Genomic DNA, 17,897 nt, shown 5'->3' with positions numbered 1-17,897 from the left:
ATTTTGGTGAGCTCGTGCAATGTAGCCATTTGTAGTGGAGATGAGTGGTACCCGGTGGGGTCTTCTGCTGTTGTAGCCCATCCGCCTCAAGGTTGTCCCTGTCGTACCTTCACAAATGCTTTGCTGCATACCTCGGTTGTAACGAGTGGTTATTTCAGTCAAAGTTGCTCTTCTATCAGCTTGAATCAGTCGGCCCGTTCTCCTCTGAGCTCTAGCATCAACAAGGCATTTTCACCCACAGGACTGCCGCATACTGGATGTTTTTCCCTTTTCACACCATTCTTTGTAAACCTTAGAAATGCTTGTGCGTGAAAATGCCAGTAACTGAGCAGATTGTGAAATACTCAGACCGGCTCGTCTGGCACCAACAGCCATGCCACGCTCAAAATTGCTTAAATCACCTTTCTTTCCCATTCTGACATTCAGTTTAGAGTTCAGGAGATTGTCTTGACCAGGGCCACATCCCTAAATACTTTGAAGCAACTGTCATGTGATTGGTTGATTAGATAATTGCACTAATGAGACATTTAACAGGTGGTCCCAATAATCCTTTAGGTGAGTGTATATATCTAATTATACATTTCTAGTTTAATGCTATATATGAGGAAAGAAAGACACTTTACTGTATCTATTTATTATGGTATCTCTAGAAACGTGAAGTTTTAGGAAATCTTAATGATTGTCAGGGATGGCACACGGAGGCTGAGGTTAGAGAATTCAACACAGTGTTTAATTAAGTCAAAGTTCGTGAGAGGTGAGTAAGGGAAATCTTTGTGCGGGGTCTGTGGAGTTCATGTCCGTGGAACCTGGGGAATTCCGCTTCTGTGAAAACCAGGTGAGTTCGTTACGTGTTGAGACGTCAAAGACACACAATGTGTGAATATCAATACTTGTCTCTTTCTTTGCAGTTGGAGAACAATGTTCGAGATCACATGGGCACTCAGGAGATATCAAGGTACGTAGGAGAATTCAGATCATGGATAGTGCCACGAGAGTTCTGGAGACAAGAGAACAAAGACACACAGGTTAACTGCCAAATGTGAGCATATGGTATGGCTGGTGCTTTGTTGAGAAAATGCAGTGAGCTGGAGACAAGATCGTGAGGTCAATTCCTGTTGGTGGCTTGACCCGGAATTGAGGATCCTGACAAAGATGTTACACTGTTTGAAACACTGCAGAATGTTGTTACACATCCTTGTGTGCAGATGGTGTGTCTCCGTGACCTCATGCTGAGTATTGCTAAAGTTTGCATGAGAATACATTTGTAATATTTAATTTTTATGCAATCAGCACATAAGTGAGTTTCAAAAAGCTGATTATTCAATCTTAAGTCACATGGATTCATTTTCACCTCCTATATATATATATATATATACACATTTACATCATTTGGTCATCATCTACTCACCTTCCAAAGTTTTATGGTGATATGCTTTTAGAGTTTGGCATTTAATTTTATACAAAGATTCAGAAATATATGTTTTTTGTAATATTTGCTGTCATAAGTCTCATTGCTTCTGATTCCATCAAATGAATGATATAATAAACAGATAAAATAAATGTACAAATTATGTACTTGTTATTGTAATAACTTGGTACTATCGCTGATCCTTCCCCTGAACCTAACCCTCACCCATGTGAGTTCCTTATATATTCCAGTATTTTCCGAAGTAAATAGACTGGAAGTAGTCAACCTGAAAAAGGGGAACATAGATATTTTAAACAGACAGACATGAACACTTTGTTTCCTTCAACCAGGTTTTCAAAACAAAACCCGCCAAATCACTATTCAAAACTAGCCCAATCGAGTTTTGAGGGGGCGTCCATGTTAAACTATTGCAGTTTGGGGATAAAATACATGTTTACGTTTTGGTGGGTTTGCCTTGTAAAATTTGCATTCCAGGAACAAAATATCAAGTTATTGGGGTTCAACCCACAGACATGAAAAGTAACACCCTGCAACAGTGTTAAAGTTGTCCAGTTCACCATAAAAACCAAAGACTTGGCAACACTGGAGGGCAGTGTTACTTCTGTATTATGAGTGGGGGATATTGTGCTTCACCCTCTGCTGGAGTCTTTCGGTACTGCATCATAACAGACTACAGGACACAACGATATTAACTATGAAATAACTATACATATATATATACACATTTCTCTAAATAGTTATACTCATTACAAGTACAGGTAAGTGCACACTGTAAAATAAGGTTCAACTGAAAAACTACAATAATTGCTTTGATAACTTTTATTGCTTCTAAACTAACTTTGTGCAACTGGCAATAAAATGTGCTTCATCTTTTTGACCACCACATGACAGAAAAGTGAAAGGAAATGCAGAAAAGGTTTGAGTGATGAATCCCAATTCTCTTGTTTTGGGAAGTATTCAGTAGATCTGTTTGTGATTTTGAAGAGCTTTAATTGTTACATGTTCCCCTGTTTTATTGATTCTTATTTTAAAGTATTGCTGGTCGTTGTTTTGCTTATGTGAAGTGTTGTATATTTTTAGCTTTGTCTGGGTTTATCTGCTTTGTTTATATTATTTCATAATTTTTGTTAATAAATTGTGCTGCATTTAGATCCTCACCTCAAACTTATAGCCAAACTGAAAACTCTGGGTCTTAACAGGCACTTATGTAACTGGGTCCTAGACTTCTTGACCGGAAGACCCCAGGTGGTCAGAATTGGCAATCACACCTCCTCCTCACTTATACTCAGCACTGGTGCCCCACAGGGATGTGTACTCAGTCCTCTCTTGTACTCCCTGTTCACTTATTACTGCTCAAGCATAGCTCCAACATCATCATCAAATTTGCTGACGATACTACTATCCTAGGACTCATTACTAATGGCGATGAGACATCCTACAGAGATGAGATTAATGCACTCACAGCATGGTGTGCTGATAACAATCTCTCTCTACAGCCCCTTTCACACTGCACGTCGGACCCACAATATTTCCGGAACATTGCCGGGTCGCCTTCTGTGTGAAAGCAACCACGTCCCGGGATTGATTACTGCATTGAACCCGGGTCGGGGGCCTAGTAACATTGCGGGGTTCGACCCGGGACGAGCGCTGTGTAAACAAAAGCCAGATCTAATTCTGTATCGAAGTGATGACGCGCGTTATCGTGCAACTCTTTTACCGGCTGTTTTAAAGGAAGATCAACGTTCGCGACGAAAACATATGTGCAAACTGTAATGAAGCAGAGATCAGTTAGTTCCTCACTTTCCGCGCTGACGCAGAGATCGTTTGCTTGATTCAGTGAAAGTATAATGTGCCTAGCATTTTCGACTCATACATTACACGTCACACCCTGATGTCACGTGTCATTACGGGATCTTCAAGGGTTTTGTGTGAAAGCACGTACATATACCGGGTCATCACTGGCAGTGTGAAAGTGCCAAATCTAGCTACCCGGGAATTACCTGTGTATTTGCCGGAATGGCAGTGTGAAAGGGGCTTAAACGTCAGCAAGACCAAGGAGATGATTGTGGAAAGTTCCCCTTCATATCAACGGAGAGATAGCAGAGACAGTTAAGAGCTACAAGTTCCTTGGCATTCACATCTCTGGGGATCTTTCCTGGAGCCTTCACTCAGAGACCATAGTGAGAACAGCCCGTCAGCATCTCTACTTCCTGCGGAGACTGAAGAGGTTTGGCATCTCCTCTAACATCATGTCAAACTTCTACCGCTGCACTATTGAGAGCATTCTGACCGGCTGCATCACTGTATGGTACGGCAACTGCTCTTCTTTGGGCCGCAAAGCTCTTCATCGAGTGGTGAGAACAGCAGAGCTCATCATTGGACATAAACTCCCAGCCTTACAGGACATCTATCAAACTCGCTGCTTGAGAAAAGCTCGCAGCATCATCAAGGACCACACTCATCCTGCTCATCACCTGTTTGCCACACTGCCATCTGGCAGACGTTTCTGATCCATCCGATCACGGACAAGAACTTAGGAACAGCTTCTATCTTCAAGCCATAAGACTACTTAACAATCAGCTGTCCTCCATCTAAAAAAAACAACAACAAAAAAACAAACACCGGAATACATGCTGCTCTTATGTTTCATTGTACTTGCACTGCCACTTTATTTTTAATATTCCTTCATGTTACTCTGTGACACTCCACAATGAATTTTGGACATTGCTCTACTCACATACATCTGAATGTGTGCTGCTCTTAAGTTTATTTATTGCATCTGCACTGCCACTTTAAATTATCCTCCATGTAGCTCTACATCACTCTACAAAGACATTTTAGACACCGTTCTACCCCAGTAATCATAATATTACCTCAGGACTTCTTATGTACACTATAACTCTAAACACTGATTACCTTTATTGTACCGGTTACTGCCACTTATTTGCATATAATGCTCTGTCCATGTCTTTCTGTCTTTGGGCTCTGTAGTCACTCAAGAACCTCAGTGCTCTCCAGGTACGTCTATGTCTTATGTCTTGTTATTGTCACTGTATGTCTGAGCCTCGTCACAAGCATTTCAATGCCCAGTATTCCCCAGTGTTAACTATGCAAATGACAAATAAATGCCTCTTGACTCACCTCTTCCTTGCCTCAAGCGTGACATTAATACTATGTGCTGTCAGTCTGGTGTGTAAGTGCTTGTGTTGTTGGTCAGAAACTGCCACTGACTCAAACACCAGGTACTTGCTCATGTTTCTGACTGTGTAAATGTAGTTGCGTTGCATCATTGCTTAAGTAAAAAAAAAAAAAGTTTGTGTTAGAAAGAGGATCTTGAACCTAAGAGCTGAAAACCTTCATGCATTAAAAACTCTTGATGCTCCTGCAGTCATGATGAGTATTTTTACAAAGCAATCATGTTTCGCATATTCTCTCACAAATATTTAACAAAAGTGAATTCTGAAGCTTATTTGTTTGGATCTGGAGACTTTTCTAGTTGTTCTTGTGTAGTTGAGATGGTGTTACGCATACGCAGAAAGAGGAATCTTTAAATGCAGATTCATGTGTGAAAACTGACACAAGAAGCTGCTGATATTTCTCTCATTTGGGTGCCGACACTGACACATTGACACTGCAGCGTGGTAAGACCATTTTTACCATTATTTAACATTTAGGTAAAATAATTCTGAAGGGCTACAACATATATTTGTAGATATGTGGTGATGAGTTGAAGATACATGTTGTAGATCCATACCCTGATAGCACACGTACATCACAGAGACGTCTGTTAATGTCTGCGTTTACAAGACGTGTTTTTTAGAGTGTTTGCTCATCTACAATATGTCTATTGGACGTTTCCTAGCAGATGTTAAATTGATGTTATAAAATAGTTTTTAAGATGTTTATGATGTAGAATGCATTTGTACACAGCAGGTGCTTTCCAGATGAAGCGATCTTTAACAGACATCTTGCAGACGTACCTGTGCTATCTGAGTATGTAAATAACGTGTGAAGATCTTTACATGAGGCCTGACATGAGAAACCTCCTCAGCACATGTCAAGCCTTCACTGAGCACTGAACTATTCAGAAATCATCACCATCTCTATCCATTATCAAGACAATAGAGTTTGAGATGTATATAGGTGATGCTCATTAAGTCATATCTGTCAGTTTTATGATTGCAGAAATCACTATGGCGACATCACTCATGATGTCACTTCCTCTGATCTTCGTGGTCATGACTGCGGGTGAGTCTTCAGTCACTATACAGACACTTTAACACTCTTTGAAAAGAAGATCGAGCTCTTCACTCTTAGTAGCTTTTATACTAACATGAGTGTTTAGCTAACAAATAAAAATGGTCAAAATAAAAAGATACTTTTTTGTGCACTGGATCAAAACACCTAAAACACCACCTCACTCTCTCATAACCGTGTTTCCTGTTTCAGGGGGTGATGTTCTGCAGGATTGGGGAGTGCATTACAGCCCTTCATATGTTTGTGCATTAAAGGGAACAACAGTGAAAATAACCTGTACTTTAAAATATCCCAGTGAATATAAGATTGAAACAGTCTTCTGGACCAAACCTGCTGTACCTGATGGAGATCCACTGAACCTTTGTTTAGATCCAGAAAACAGAGGAAGAGTTCAGTGTGACAAAGAAAATGAAGACACTTACAGTATCACTCTGACAGATGTAACAGAAGCTGATAAACACATCTACTACTGCAGATTCACTACAAACAGAGGAACATGGACGGGGATTCCTGGAGCTCAGCTGGATGTCACCGGTAGTGACCTCTCAGAAACACACACACACACACACACACACACGCACACACACACACACACACACACCAACCACTTTATTATGTAACTGCACCTGTAGTATTATTCTGTTTGGAGAAGTTGTGGCCTAGTGGTTAGAGAGTTTGACTCCTAAACCTAGGGTTGTGGGTTTGAGTCTTGGCCTGGCAATACCTTGACTGTGGTGCCCTTGAGCAAGGCACAGAGCCCCCAACTGCTCCCTGGTTGCCCCAACATAAATGGCTGCCCACTGCTCTGGGTGTGTGGGTGTGTGCACTTTGGATGGGTTAAATGCAAAGCACCAATTCTGAGTATGGGTCACCATACTTGGCAAAAGGTTACTTCACTTCACTTTTTCTGAACACAAATAGAGAAATGTCATAAAATGTCTGATTGGTTGTTCATGTAATGAACGTATTGTGATCTTCTAAATGCTTTAACAAAAGATGCAAAACTGTATTAAAATAATGTGACTTTTGACTTACATTCGATGTGTTCTGGTGCAGTGGCGGATCTAGAGATTTTTTCCTGGGCTGGCATGAGGTTTCAGGAGGGGGACATGGACATTATTCATAATTTAAAATGCTACGGTTTTCATTGAATGTGTTTTGTTCTCTACACTGCAGTCCATGTGAGTCAGACGTGCAGTGCTTGTGCAACACCAGCTTATGACACGCTTAGCTATCTCAGTTGTTGATCTCATGTTGACCATTTTTCAAAATTGGATAGTCATAGATGCTGGGAAAGGACGCATGCCAATCTTGTGACAACAGTAGTTTAAACACACACAAAGAGCTAGACTAATGTTAGATCCTTATCTGACCTGACGATCACAGAAAAATTCGATGAGACAACAAAGTATTGCGGATGTAAATAACGGAACAATGTGGTTGTTGCAGGGGTTAACTGTCTGCTTACAGACTTTTTCGACTTTGTGTCAGACTTACCTCTAACCTCACTGCTAACTGCTTATCAACCTCTCTTCTCCGAGACAGTGCGTACTGCAGACAGATGCACCGAGCAGCCTGCCCTGCTGCCACTGACTGGTGAAATTTCGCGGGGATCGCTGCCGTGCTGGTGATGGGTGAAACCATTGTGACTGTGAGGGGGAGGGGATTCTAAATCAGCAATTTCTGTTTGAGAGGAGTTTGGTGCGGGTCTCCTTGGCCTTCAACGTGTAGGCTATGAACATAAAATATACTTAAAAAATATTATCTGATTTATAAATGGGGAGGCAACAGGGGTGGCAAGACTGTATCCCAGGGGTGACACCTGCCACCCTTTGCCACACCGTAGATCCGCCTCTGTTCAGGTGACATTGCATATATACACACCATGGAGATAATCCACTTGGAATATACAACATAAGCTGCATGAGAGTATTTTTGAATGCGTTTGCATCCTGTTTTTAAAGCCTGAAGAAGATCACCATTCACATTTAATTTTATCTGTTTAACTGAATATTGACTTGCATTATGTTAGAGCTGTACATTATTGTTATAGATATTATGTTGTCACCAGAAGAGAGTAGTTATTGTCTTCGATCAATTTTGAAATCAAAGGAAGAGATTAAAGGAAATAATGTTAGCTTATTTATTTAGCCACAAAGACATTGTATCTTTGAAACATGCATTGGCTGAAAGCATTGAAATAATTTTAAAGCATTTTGTAACAATATGTTCTGAAAAAGAAAGAGGCCGCATGGCTTTAGAACAACAGCAGAGTGATAAAAAAATAATTAATTTTAGTTTTTGTGTGAACTCTCACTTTAAGATTATGGTGAAATAGAGAAAGTGTTGTTGTGTCAGACCTGCAGGTGGAGACACAGCAGAGTGTGAAAGAGGGAGATTCAGTCACTCTGAAATGTAAAAGCATCTGCTCTCTGCCTCAACAAACAACATTCATCCGGTTCAGAAACACACAGAGATTAACTACAGGAACCGTGAGAGAGAATCAGCTTCAGCTGCAGTCAGTCAGTCGTCAAGATGAAGGAAACTATCAGTGTGCTGTTTCAGGATATGAGCATCTGATCTCTCCACCTGTTTATCTTAGAGTAGGTGAGTACAAACGGATTCATTTAAATTAGTGAAATATTTCCCTAGTTATTTCACAAGTTCGACATCAGCAGAAAACTAAAAGAAATGAAAGATTCATTGAAGCCTAATAATATTTGTCATATCTGTGTTTCGTGTTTCAGGGGGTGATGGTCTGCAGGATTGGGGAGTGAATTACAGCCCTTCATATGTTTGTGCATTAAAGGGAACAACAGTGAAAATGTCCTGTACTTTAAAATATCCTAGTAGTTATAAGACTGAAACAGTCTTCTGGACCAAACCTGCTGTACCTGATGGAGATCCACCAAAGCTGTGTTCAGTTCCAGAAAACAGAGGAAGAGTTCAGTGTGAAAAAGAAAATAAAGACACTTACAGCATCACTCTGACAGATGTAACAGAAGCTGATAAACACATCTACAACTGCAGATTCACTACAAACTTTGAGAAGGGAAAATGGACGGGGATTCCTGGAGCAAAGCTGGACGTCACCGGTAGAGTTAGTGACCTCTCAGAAACACACACACACACACACACACATTATACAGCTGCCATCTGTTATTCCTGTATCTTAAACAGTAGATCACAACACTAGTAATGCTAAAGTTATGGGTTCAGTTCCCAGGAAATACATGAACTGATAAAATATTTACCTAGAATCAATGTAAGTCGCTTTGGATAAGAGCATCTGCTAAATGCATCAACATAAATGATTCATTCTTCATTAGTTTCATCACTTTAAAGTTTCAGTTGTTATAATATTTTATAATTTATTTTATTAATCTTATGGTGGATCAGTGTTGTTGCTGTTGTTGTGTCAGATCTGCAGGTGGAGACACAGCAGAGTGTGAAAGAGGGAGATTCAGTCACTCTGAAATGTAAAAGCATCTGCTCTCTGCCTCAACAAACAACATTCATCTGGTTCAGAAACACACAGATATCAACTACAGGAACCGTGAGAGAGAATCAGCTTCAGCTGCAGTCAGTCAGTCGTCAAGATGAAGGAAACTATCAGTGTGCTGTTTCAGGATATCAACATCTGATCTCTCCACCTGTTTATATTAATATTGAATGTGAGTACAAACTGGTCTGGACATTTTTTAATTTAGTTCAGATTTGTTTGATAAATTCAGCCCAATCATACAGACTTCATGCCATTTTTCTTCATTAATCTACTAATATGTCAAATGAATGTGATTTATGAATCTGTGTTGATAAATCAGTACATGTAATATTGTTTTATTTAGGGTGCATCTATTCAGATGTATATTTTAACCTTTCTGATTGTCATTCAAATAAAATCTCTTTCAGTTTCAGCTTGCAGAGACACTTTAGTAATTGTTAACAATGATAAGAGAAGGTCATGAGATGAATAATGTAATTATTCTCATAATTTAAATATGTTTAATATAGATCCTCCAAAGAGCGTCTCCGTGTCCATCAGTCCGTCTGGTGTAATAGTGGAGGGAGATTCAGTGACTCTGATCTGCAGCAGTGACTCAAACCCTCCTGCTCTCATCTTCAGATGGTTTAAGGAGAATCAAAGCTCATCTGTTGGATCTGGACAGAGTTTCATCATCTCCAGCTTTAGCTCCAGTCACAGCGGACGCTACTCTTGTGAGGCTCAGAATCAACATGGATCTCAGAGATCAGACTCTGTTTCAGTCGCTGTTGAAGGTATTTACTATAAACACTCTTTCAGTTTTATCTTTCTCTAGTGTGAAATAATCTTCATGAACATCTTGTTTCAGGGACTCAGAGAGCTGTTCTGCAAACAGTTACTGGGATTGTGGCAGGGTTGATCTTCATCATCATCACCATCATCATTGTGTTTATGAAGTAATTTCAAAAGTTAACACAAATGCAGAATTTACTTATCACTAAATATTAAATGTTATTTACAATAAATTACTGTTCAGTACTTTTTTAACAAAGCTTTTTTTTTTCCCGAAGATGGAAGAAAAGAGACGGTGGAGCTGAAAGAGTCAGACAAAATCAGGCAAGTTTCAGGATCAGCAGGATCATGATATAGAAAGCATATTTAAGCATATATAAAAATGAAAATAACAAGATCATGTGCTGTTACTTGACAGATATTTGACAAGATATTTCAGATTGATCTGCTGATATCAATGTGATTATATAATTATTTTTACAACAGCAGGAGGATCGTGTTGGCAGATCTGCAGAAATGGCTCCGACCAATGACGTTCCAGTGTATTCAGTAGTATCAACCAATCAGAGGGATGATCTGTATGCCAACATTAAAAAGAAGGAACCCAAACCCAAAGACTCTGGAGATGTTGAAGATCTTCAGTATGCCAGTGTCCATCATTTCAAGAACAAAGACATGAACACGACTGAAGAGACCATTGAGATACAACATCCGTCTGATGCCAACAGGTGAGAAATGATTCATCTGAACCCAAATTAAACATATTTGATGCTTTATAAGAGCCCTCATATGTTTTGGGTTGAGATGATGGATTGTCATCTGCTGGTGGGATTTTCTGAAGTGCCACATTAACATATTCATTTAATCTCTCCCCAGAGCTGATGATGTGATCTACAGCTCAGTGAAATGAGGAACATGTGGTCGATCTGATGCTCATGGGAGACCTGGTTTTGAGTCCAACCCTGGTCATGTTCCAGCTCCTTCTCCTCTTGAATCCAATTCTATGGGACTGTTCTTCTGTTTAAACACTCACTGACTTCACTCTATACTCACACATGAACGCCACTTTAGGCCTTTTAGCTCTCGCTTTGTAAAGTCAATGTAAAACAGATATTTTTTCTGTTCATACTGTGTGATTGTATTGCTAATTTCATTACATTTTAACATTCTCAGAAATTCTTAATTTTTTATTATGGCATCATTGAAAAAAATTGTACATTTTACACCAAATTCTCATTACTGTCATGTGCCAGGTATTGTATTTTCCATGATTTTCATTACTGTAGTAAATACTGTAATCTTTTGCAATGATTATTCTGTTTAGAGCTACACAAAAAATTAGCAAGTACATCATACATCAACCTGTTTTACATAGCCTTAAATTACTGTGATAAGTCTTTGATAATTATTTATATTTTAGAGCTGTCAGAACTATACAAAACCATGTTATGCTGATAACAATGCCTCAATCTCTAAACCAGTTACTACTTTGGTTAATTTGCCTAAAAATAGCCTAGCCAAGTGTAACAATGTTTGTGGATGTAAAGAGGAAGGAGACCGGGGTCGGTGTACTGAGGCTCGTTGGATAGTTTATTCTACAATAAGAAAACAAATAAACAATTGCACCACATGCGCAGACACTTCTAAGTATTTCTCTACTTCGTACTACTGTAGTTTTTGTGTCTTTCGGTTTGCAGCTCTGCAGCTTCTCGCTCCCACGAGTCCCCAGCTCTATCGCTTCTCACCGGTCCTCCGCCGGCTTAAATACCGGTTCCCCACGCCAATCACTTGCCCCACTTACCACTGCTCGCCTCCTCACTCGCTCTCCCATCGCAGACCTCGCTGGACCACGCCCCCCCCCCCCATTCCTTGAGAGGAAGTTGGCCACAGCCATCTGCTCCCCCGGCCTGTGAATCACCTTGAACTTAAACGGCTGTAAAGCTAGATAGCAACGGGTGATTCGCGCGTTGGTATCCTTCATGCGGTGGAGCCACTGGAAGGGCACGTGGTCCGAGCAGAGGGTGAACTCCCGGCCCAGGAGGTAATAGCGAAGGGTGAGGAACACCCACCTGATGGCCAAACACTCCTTCTCTATGGTGCTGTACCTAGTCTCTCTCTTCGAGAGCTTCCGACTAATGTACAGCACCGGACGGTCCTCCCTCTCCATCTCCTGGGACAGGACCGCGCCCAGCCCCCTGTCCAATACATCGTTCTGCAACAGAAAGGGGAGAAAAAAGGGCAGCCTTAACCCGGGTAAAGGCCTGTTGGCACTGCTCCATCCACTGGACCGTATCTGGTACCTCCTTTTTAGTGAGGTCAGTCAGCGGGCTGGTGAGGTCCGAATAACGAGGTACAAGTGGCCCAAGTGGAAGTTAGCATACCTTACCTCCACCCGCCCAACTGCGCACTTTTTCGGGTTGGCCCTTAGCCCTGCCCTTCTCAGCACCCCAAGGACAGCCCTCACATGCTCCATATGCCGCTGCCAGTCCCCACTGTAGATGATGATATCATCCGAGTAGGCAGCGTTATATGCAGCATGGGGTCACTGCACTCGATCCATGAGGCGCTGAAACATAGCTGGGGCCCCGATAAAGCCAAAAGGAAGCGTCACAAATTGGTGTAATCCAAACGGCATGTTGAAGGCTGTTTTTTCTTTGGACATGGTAGATAAGGGGATCTGCCAATATCCCTTTGTTAATTCTAATGTCGAGTAAAAGCGAGCCGTGCCTAACCGATCAAGCAACTCGTCAATCCGTGGCATTGGATAAGCATCAAATTTTGATACTGCGTTCACCCTGCGATGGTCTACACAAAACCGAGATCCTCCTCTTCACTCACTGCTGTCGCTTGCATCACTGACCCCTCCGCGCTCCATTTTTTAAGGAGGTAGAGGTGGTAGATTTGCCGTGAGTCGCCTCTATCTGTTCGCACTACTTCATAATTGAGATTTCCTATCCACCGTGTGACCTCAAAGGGTCCTTGCCACTTTGCTAATAATTTGGAGCTAGAGGTTGGGAGTAACAGGAGCACTTTATCTCCCGGTGCAAATTCTCATAACTTAGCCCCTGGTTATACAGCTGGCTTTGCTTGTTCTGGGCCTGAAGCAAATTCTCCATAGAGAGCAGAGAGTTTTGCTCTCAGGTCCAGGTCCAGGTCTTACTGAGGCTCTTGGGATACTTTATTCAACAATAAGAAAACAAATAAACAATTGCGCCACATGCACAGGCACTTAACAGTATTTATATACTTTGTACTACTGTAGTTTTCGTGTCTTTTGGTTTGCAGCTCTGCAGCTTCTCGCTCCCATGAGTCCGCAGCTCTCTCGCTTCTCGCTGGTCCTCCGCCGGCTTAAATACCGGTTCCCCACGCCAATCACTGCAATGAGATCCAGGTGTTAATCGTTTTGCCCCACTTAACACCGCTCGTCTCCTCACTCGCTCTCCCGTCGAAGACTTCGCTGAACCATGCCTCCCCCACCACACCAAGTTATAATAATTTCCAGCTTCCTGCTCATAAGACATAAACGATTGGAAATTTTATGTTGTTAGTGACGTCAATCACCTGTAAAGTGTTGTAATAATAATATTCATATAGCTTTTGAAACAGCCACTAAGCTGGAGCGTTAAGACAGGAAGTGGTGCATAGCTTGCAATGAAATCTGTGCTGCAGTGGAGTTCTCTGTGAAACCATCCACAGCGGGGACAAATAGTACAGTCACCCGCGGTTACGTGTCATCCAAAAATATTTGTAATCATATTCTGGTCACGGTCGGTTGGGTCATTAATTTATATAGTACCAGGCACAATTTTGAAATAAATAGGCCTACACTTTATTGGCTTAATAACTGGTGCGAAGATGACGCACGAGCTCAGTCTTGGTGGAAATTTTGATTAGTTCATTTTCAGTTCATTCACCAAAATGATTCGTTCAGATTCGTTCACTGATTCTGTTGTGACCATTTCTTCATACGCCACAGCAAGTAGCGAAAAAGAGTGTCTTATGTTATGCCTTAAATCAACGAATGTATTCACTTGTGACAAAAAAAGATTTGGCTTTATTAAAATCACATTCAATAAATAAAGTCTAAATAAGTTGTTCAGATGAACAAAGCATACGATTTTCTTGCATAATTATTTTAATTGTTTGGTCAGATATCATATATTCACATTCATAAATCGGGGATTAAATGTGGAGTTATGTTCTGTATGCTAAATATCAAAACAAGCGTATGTGCACAGTTCTGTGCTTTGCGAGATTGAAATGCTAAATGGCCGATTGACCCAGTATACTCTCATTCATATTGTTCACGAACGTCACGTACCAGTTCAGTCATTTCATTCATGAACGACAAGATCTCTCGATCTCGTTCAGACTTATGAAACTCGTTCAGACTCATGAAACTCATTCAGTGGAGAGCGTATTCGTTCACTACATTCAACAAATCACATGCTCTGTCACATGTCATACTCAAAGGCTATTGGCTGCACATGCTGCTGTGGAGGGAGGAATTTCAGTGAACATAATATTATTCTATTATTTATTTATTTAACAAAAGTTAGTCATTTTAGAACATGCTTAGAAATATCTTACATTTACGTTTGCTAAAACTGTACAAAAAAATCAGACAGTAGATGTTTTCAAACAGTCAGTCTGACCTGTGAAACCACATGCAATCTGACAGACAGATTCATCTGGTGCAAAAAAGGTCAGACTTTAAACATCCAGAGCAAAACTCTCCAGCTTGGGACGGTTTGCATCCGAATTTGAAGCGGCTTGAATGAGAATCAGCATCTCCAAGTCGGAGGCCATGGTTCTCAGCCAGAAAAGGGTGGCATGTCCCCCTTTTGAGGTTGATGGAGAGCTCCTGCCTCAAGTGGAGGAGTTCAAGTATCTTGGGGTCTTGCTCACGAGTGAGGGAAGGATAGAGCAGGAGATTGACAGGTGGATAGGTGCAGCTTCTGCAGTGATGCGGTCGATGTACCTGTCTGTCGTGGTAAAGAAGGAGGTGAGATGCAAGGCCAAGCTCTCGATTTACGGGTCAATCAACGTTCTTATTCTCACCTATGGTCATGAGTGAAGATCCCGGATACAGGTGGCCGAAATGAGCTTTCTCCGCAGGGTGGCTGGGTGCTCCCTTAGAGATAGGGTGAGGAGCTCGGCCACTCTGGAGAAGCTCAGAGTAGAGCCGCTGCTCCTCCACATCGAAAGGAGCCAGCTGAGGTGGCCTCGGGTATCTGTTACGGATGCCTTCTGGACGCATTCCTGGGCACGTCCCACAGGGAGGAGGCCTCGGGAGGACCGAGGACACGCTGGAGGGACTATGTCTCTCGGCTGACCTGAGAACGCCTCGGTAACCCCCCAGAAGAGCTGGAGGAAGTGTCTACGGAGAGTAAAGTCTGGGCATCACTGCTTAGACTGCTGCCCCCGCAACTGGCCCTGATTTAGCGGAAGAAGATGGATGGATGGTAATTCAGTTTTTCTTTCTTTCTTTCTTTCTTTCTTTCTTTCTTTCTTTCTTTCAGTTTGACAGGAAGAGGCTGTAGAACCTCACCGTTGTGAGATTAACGGTTTTACAGAATGATGTTTAGTATCTCCTTTAATGCTACCTTAATCTATAGTTTGAATGTTAGATTCCTGTTCATTATAAAGACATTCATGTATAGCTTCTTTAAAATGATTGTGAAATGCCATACAAATAAAACTGTCTTGAACTAACATTTATAGTGAATAGTGTAGGTTGTTTTGGAGAAGTGTTTTTTTTTTTTTTTTTTTTTTTTTTTTTACATACAAAACACATTTGCATAGAAACTGGAAGTTATTATAATCACTGACAGATTATCTTAACTTGTCTAACATGTTCGAAACTCAGCATTTGCTCTTTGTGTACCGCTGATGAAAGCCACTGCGAACAAGGTAAAGAGGTTTTACATGTTATTTAATAAAGCACTTGTACATTTCAAATCTAAATTTCAATTTAAGGTGTGTAAATACATGAAGAATAAAGAAATGTTCTTTGTAGATTATGAGATATAATTTTAGATGCTGGACTTTAACTACAAAAACAGGATTAAATATCGTCTGATCACTGTTATTCATGTAGTGTGTGTGGATCCCTGACACACATGATCTGATATAATAAAATGTTTAATAGAGCAACCCATAGAGTAAGCCTCTGCTGGACAACAAATGAATTGCAAAAAATTATTTGATTAAAGACAAATGACCTATAAATGTTATTATTCTAATGTACATAGCATCATTAACATAGACTGACAGTGATTGTTACTGTACCTAATAACTGATGGTAAGTGTTTTTGTTATGGCTGTGAAGATTGCAGTGGTGGTGAAGGTCAGAATGACTCTTTCTCTTCCTCTCATCTTTCTGCTCATGATTTCTGGTGAGTCACAATAGTTACAGCATTTCTGTAAATGCTTTCTGCAAAACTAAACACACACATCATTTAAACTCAAGCAGCCCGTCTTCAGCAGATTCAGAAATGCTCTCAGTCTAGCAATCAGTTTTTACAGTTCTGCATCATCATGATAATTTGTGAATTTTTTGCAACACATTGCAGGACTTGTAAACGCTTCTCACTTTACAAAACTGAATGATATTTTTTGGCTACAAATGAACTAAGTCAATCTTCACACTGATCTTCTATGTTTTGGGTTGCAGGACTTTTTGCACAATCCTGGAATGTGATTTATGAAACTAAATCAATATGTGCTCTTAAAGGATCCACAGTAAACATGTCATGCTCATATACACACCCTCAGCAGCTGAAATTAATTGATACATTTTGGATAAAGGGATTGGATAGAGAAATGAAAAATTTAAAAACACAGCCAGAGTATAAAGACAGGGTTGAATACATTGAAGACAGAAAAAGACAAACTGCCATCCTCAGACTGCACAACATCACTGTAAATGATGAGAGAGAGTATTGTTTCAGATTAGTAACTAATACTGAGGGAGGAAAATTGATTTGCAAAACAGGAATTCAACTTAAAGTTTCTGGTAATCCACTTCCCTCCTCCATTTCTGTTAATAATTTCATTTCTTGGTCATGGTTATAAAGACGTGTTTTCTCCAGCTCTTCAGGTAAAGGCACCACAGCTGGTGCTGGAGAAACAAACAGTCAGTCTGACCTGTGAAACCACATGCAATCTGACAGACAGATTCATCTGGTACAAAAATGGACAGACTTTAAACATCCAGAGCAAAACTCTCCAGCTTCAGTCTGAGCGCAGTGATTCTGGTCATTACAGCTGTGCTGCCAGAGGACATGAACATCTGCCTTCTCCTGCTGTCAGCATCACAGTCATGTGTGAGTAGATACTTTTAATAATAAAATATAAGAACAACATGAAGTAAAATTCACAACAGCCAGGCAGTCACCTTTCCTTCAAAGAAAAAATAGCAATGTAAGGTGAAAGTTATCTTAAAGATCTTCAATGATCTTGAGGGGACAGTGATAGGAAACCAAACCATGTTGATTTACCTCTAGATCCCCCAAAAAGCGTCTCGGTGTCCATCAGTCCGTCTGGTGTAATAGTGGAGGGAGATTCAGTGACTCTGATCTGCAGCAGTGACTCAAACCCTCCTGCTCTCATCTTCAGATGGTTTAAGGAGAATCAAAGCTCATCTGTTGGATCTGGACAGAGTTTCATCATCTCCAGCTTTAGCTCCAGTCACAGCGGACGCTACTCTTGTGAGGCTCAGAATCAACATGGATCTCAGAGATCAGACTCTGTTTCAGTAGCTGTTGAAGGTATTTTCTTTGCTGAGATACTCTTGTGTTTGACTTGTTTAAAGGGTGACGTCTCCACTCCCTAACTACTGTACATCTATCATCCTTTTTTATCTTTATTTCCTTTTATTTTAGGTGATTGGAATATCATGTTTATCATTGCTGTCTGTGTCACTACTACAAT

At 40.8% G+C, this 17,897-nt stretch overlaps 1 protein-coding gene and 1 long non-coding RNA gene across 4 annotated transcripts; both read left to right on the top strand.

Moving 5' to 3' along the window:
- The first annotated feature begins 4,773 nt into the window (after positions 1-4,773).
- On the top strand, positions 4,774-11,265 carry LOC113050494 (B-cell receptor CD22-like). Of its 2 annotated transcripts, none has more exons than XM_026213621.1 (11): positions 4,774-5,070; positions 5,615-5,677; positions 5,879-6,220; positions 8,045-8,293; positions 8,434-8,781; positions 9,109-9,360; positions 9,701-9,964; positions 10,039-10,126; positions 10,241-10,286; positions 10,449-10,690; positions 10,839-11,265. In XM_026213621.1, exons 2-11 carry the CDS (start codon positions 5,623-5,625, stop codon positions 10,870-10,872), a joined length of 1,920 nt encoding a protein of 639 aa, XP_026069406.1. In that variant the 5' UTR covers positions 4,774-5,070; positions 5,615-5,622; the 3' UTR covers positions 10,873-11,265. The 2 variants fall into 2 exon arrangements, with proteins under 2 accessions (XP_026069406.1, XP_026069320.1); XM_026213535.1 differs by having other exon boundaries at positions 5,601-5,677.
- Positions 11,266-15,849: 4,584 nt separating this feature from the next.
- On the top strand, positions 15,850-17,279 carry LOC113053739 (uncharacterized). Of its 2 annotated transcripts, none has more exons than XR_003277306.1 (3): positions 15,850-15,875; positions 16,294-16,360; positions 17,057-17,279. It is a non-coding gene; the product is annotated as an uncharacterized LOC113053739 (long non-coding RNA). The 2 variants fall into 2 exon arrangements; XR_003277324.1 differs by lacking the exon at positions 17,057-17,279 and adding an exon at positions 16,639-16,748.
- The last annotated feature ends 618 nt before the right edge of the window (positions 17,280-17,897 follow it).

Source organism: Carassius auratus, chromosome 1 (genome assembly GCF_003368295.1).
Source record: "Carassius auratus strain Wakin chromosome 1, ASM336829v1, whole genome shotgun sequence".
Taxonomy (NCBI): Eukaryota; Metazoa; Chordata; class Actinopteri; order Cypriniformes; family Cyprinidae; genus Carassius; species Carassius auratus.
The sequence above is the reverse complement of the archived record's forward strand: the minus strand, read 5'-3'. Positions and strand labels throughout refer to the sequence as shown.

Coding starts and splice junctions, on each gene's coding strand:
- LOC113050494 (XM_026213535.1), top strand. CDS start 5,605: ATGATTGCAGAAATCACTATGGCGACATCACTCATGATGTCACTTCCT. Junction 6,221..8,044: donor AGCTCAGCTGGATGTCACCG/GTAGTGACCTCT, acceptor TTGTTGTGTCAG/ACCTGCAGGTGGAGACACAG. Junction 9,965..10,038: donor TGTTTCAGTCGCTGTTGAAG/GTATTTACTATA, acceptor ATCTTGTTTCAG/GGACTCAGAGAGCTGTTCTG.